Genomic DNA, 3,130 nt, shown 5'->3' with positions numbered 1-3,130 from the left:
CTCGTCATGATCAGGCGATACCACTGGCATTGTCAGCCTTTGAACCGCCAAAGAGAATGATTGATATGCCTTGCTATGCTACACAGGCTTCAAAAATATTTCCAGGATCAGAAATGCCCCGGGGGAGAGCCGGAGGCCACTCCACCAGGTACCCAGATTTTCCCTCCTCTTGCCTCCTATCCTGACCATGCTAATAGATACGGCGTTATCTCGTTCATCAGGGGCATCCATACCTGAAATATCTAACTCTGATATACTGCTGATTAGTTCGATAAACCGATTTTACGGTCTTAAGATCATAAAATCTTCCTGTAATGCAGAAGTTGTATGATGAACAAGTGCATAGTAGAAATATTTTGGGTATATCAATTATTGTATAAATGTTTTTGTTTATATTTAATGTTTCAGAACCCTAAGGCTCAAGTGAGAAGTTTAATTGTGTTTTCGCTTGAGGCTTCACTTCTGTTGTCTAATAAAGCAAAGGAAAGTCTTCGGATACCTGAGAAGAGTGATTGTGTGAAAGCAAAAAAACAACAGATGTCTAGGCTAACATCAGTTCATGAATATTCAAAGCGATCGTTATTCTGTCCGAGACTGTAGACAAAAGCTATGATGTTGGATACGAACAATGCCGTATTTAAAACGCTAAACAGATGTCCGGCATCTCGCGTAACCACAACATTTATCCCCTAATCTCTGTGCAAAGAAGGCGCTCGAGTGAAATGCGTCTCGCTTCTAGAGAAAGCTCTCAGTTACGCCAATCATTTTCCCGAATTATATATTTTTTTCAGTCTTTATGAATTCAGTTTTAGGGGTTTTCTGTAGCGGAAATGCATCCAATTATAGCATTGCAATTTTTGTTTTAGTTACCCACATAACCATTTTCTTTAACATGGCAGCGCACTGTATACTTGTTCATACGAGAGAGACAGATTTACAAGGACATAATGGTAATTCTTAGTAACTCTGGAGTTCTTTCTTGATGCTGTTCGTTTCAGATTTACTGTAATTATCGTGCGATTTTGGCTGAAGGGCGTTTATATTGGCATGTTCACGATCAGAGTAGCAGGCCAGATTAGGCTATGTCTTGAAAACCAATTTAATTTGAATTATGTAGGATACGAGTATATCGTTTCTTTTTCCGCATGGAAATGATCAGATATTGTTTCCAGGTGACGTATTACATTCTATGCTATTTGAAAATCAGCTCGGAATTTTTTTGGGTCGAACGCACTTTGACTTATATTTTTTTCATCTCCGCTCTTATTTGTGATGCGCGAAATGGGTGAATGAAATTGGCGCCGCATCTCGTACTCTGGGCGTTCAGGTACTGTACGCCCTTGGTATGGGTGGAGGCAATGTTGTCTGATGAAGTGTGGGAAGGGACGTGATAAATGGAAGTCCAGGTGGTGTGTAATTAAGTAAAGTCAGGTAGGGAGAGTTCGTAGTTTAGGTGAGAGTAAACAGGTTTTACACAGGTGAGTTGTCATTAGTGGAAATACAATAAATGATTAATCATTTTTTTTTCTCTCTGTATAAAAAAAGAGGAAAACAAATCAACCGTTAGCTCGCAAATATTGTTTTTTTTTTATATTATATATATGGAACAGTTACCATCGTCTCTCCCATAAAAAAAGGGTTGCTAATTTGGGTGGACTTTTATGGCGAGTCTGTGGGTGTAACGCAATGAATTTTGTGATGTGAATTTCTAGTGTACCATGATTATTGTTAAACCTGTGTGGGAGGGAGGTAAGTAGCGGTTCAATTGGACCAACCTACATAGATTATTGTTTTAGTTTTGAGTCAATTATTCATATTAAGGAAATGTATGCTGGATGTCTGTGTTTGCTTATGTCATGAGTATTTCTTTTTCAGCATTATGGACCATTTTAATAATTGTTTTCTCTGTCTTGTGAAATCTGTTTACTTACGTTCTTAAAATACTTTATTTTAGAATTGTTTTGTAGTCGTATGAAGTATATATATGGTATGTTTAATCATATTTTTTTTCATTTTTAAACAAAACTTTATACTGATTATGAAGGTGTGTGATATCTTTTGTATCTTTAATATATATTTTTGTAGTGATTCTTTGTTTGAATATTATATAGTATTCTGTGATTTGCAAAGAAAACGAAAAATTATTGTTGTAGCGTCATAGAGCTCTGTTTATTACAAAACATACAAAAACAGCAATATACAGAAGAATTTATAGAGTAATTTATTTGTACAACATATATATATGTACACAATTTGGCACATAACAAGTCAGATTCACAAGCACACAATCAGAAGCGTGCAGAAAAAAAAGCTTTGTGACTGTACAATAAATACAAATATAAAACAACAGTAATAATACAGCTTAAGTTGCTACTACTGAGATCCATAACTTAGTATCACAATGAAAGAAAATTCTGGAACCTCCGTTGCTTGCCGGCGAGCTGAACCAAGGCGAAGGCTCCTCACAGCACAGGTACGTCTATAGTCACCACATCAAGTTCTTCCTCCAAGTCGCCAGGTCATATTTTGTGTTACCAAAGTGTTGCTCAGTCATCAAATAGCATAACAGGTACAGGTGATTAAGTACTAATAAAGTCTTAAAAAATAAATACATGGTAAACAGTTCAACTCTTAGTAATAAGAGTTATAGTTCTAAAGATACATTAAAAGAACAACACTGGCTTCACAATGGAGGGGATCATGTTATATATTTTTTTTTCTTATACATGGTCGGTGTCTTCCCCTGAATACCAAACGATTTCTCAAGTGCGACTTCAAGAATTATTTACGACAGTAATTTGTCATGTCTTTTTGTAACTGAGAATATTTGTTGTTTTTATGACACTGTGGTTTGGTTGCGATGCATAAAACTTACGACTGAATCACTGGCAATATGTACAAGGGGATGCGAGTATTAAGCTTTCGGCTTAAACCTGGACATGTAGAAATCGCAGTCATTGCAGTACGTGGAAGGCGGATTGACACACTTCTTCCGACACAAGTTGCACGGCTGGAGAGCGCTGCCCGTGGCTGAGGCAGGAGCCGCGTTGGACTTCTTGCCTGCCTTGTTGACCGTGGTGTAGATGGCTGACGGGTCTAGTGGGCCGCAGAAGTGACTGGGGCCTCCCTT

General features: G+C 37.6%; 1 protein-coding gene across 1 annotated transcript in view; it reads right to left on the bottom strand.

The window, feature by feature from the left end:
• Positions 1-2,141: 2,141 nt before the first annotated feature.
• Positions 2,142-3,130, bottom strand: part of LOC119589399 — a gene marked incomplete at its 5' end in the record, with an annotated part of 35,476 nt that continues 34,487 nt past the window's right edge. The window contains 1 exon segment of the mRNA XM_037938013.1: positions 2,142-3,130. Within this exon segment, the coding sequence (XP_037793941.1) occupies positions 2,915-3,130 (216 nt within the window).

This window comes from Penaeus monodon, chromosome 25 (genome assembly GCF_015228065.2).
Source record: "Penaeus monodon isolate SGIC_2016 chromosome 25, NSTDA_Pmon_1, whole genome shotgun sequence".
Taxonomy (NCBI): domain Eukaryota; kingdom Metazoa; phylum Arthropoda; class Malacostraca; order Decapoda; family Penaeidae; genus Penaeus; species Penaeus monodon.
The sequence above is the reverse complement of the archived record's forward strand: the minus strand, read 5'-3'. Positions and strand labels throughout refer to the sequence as shown.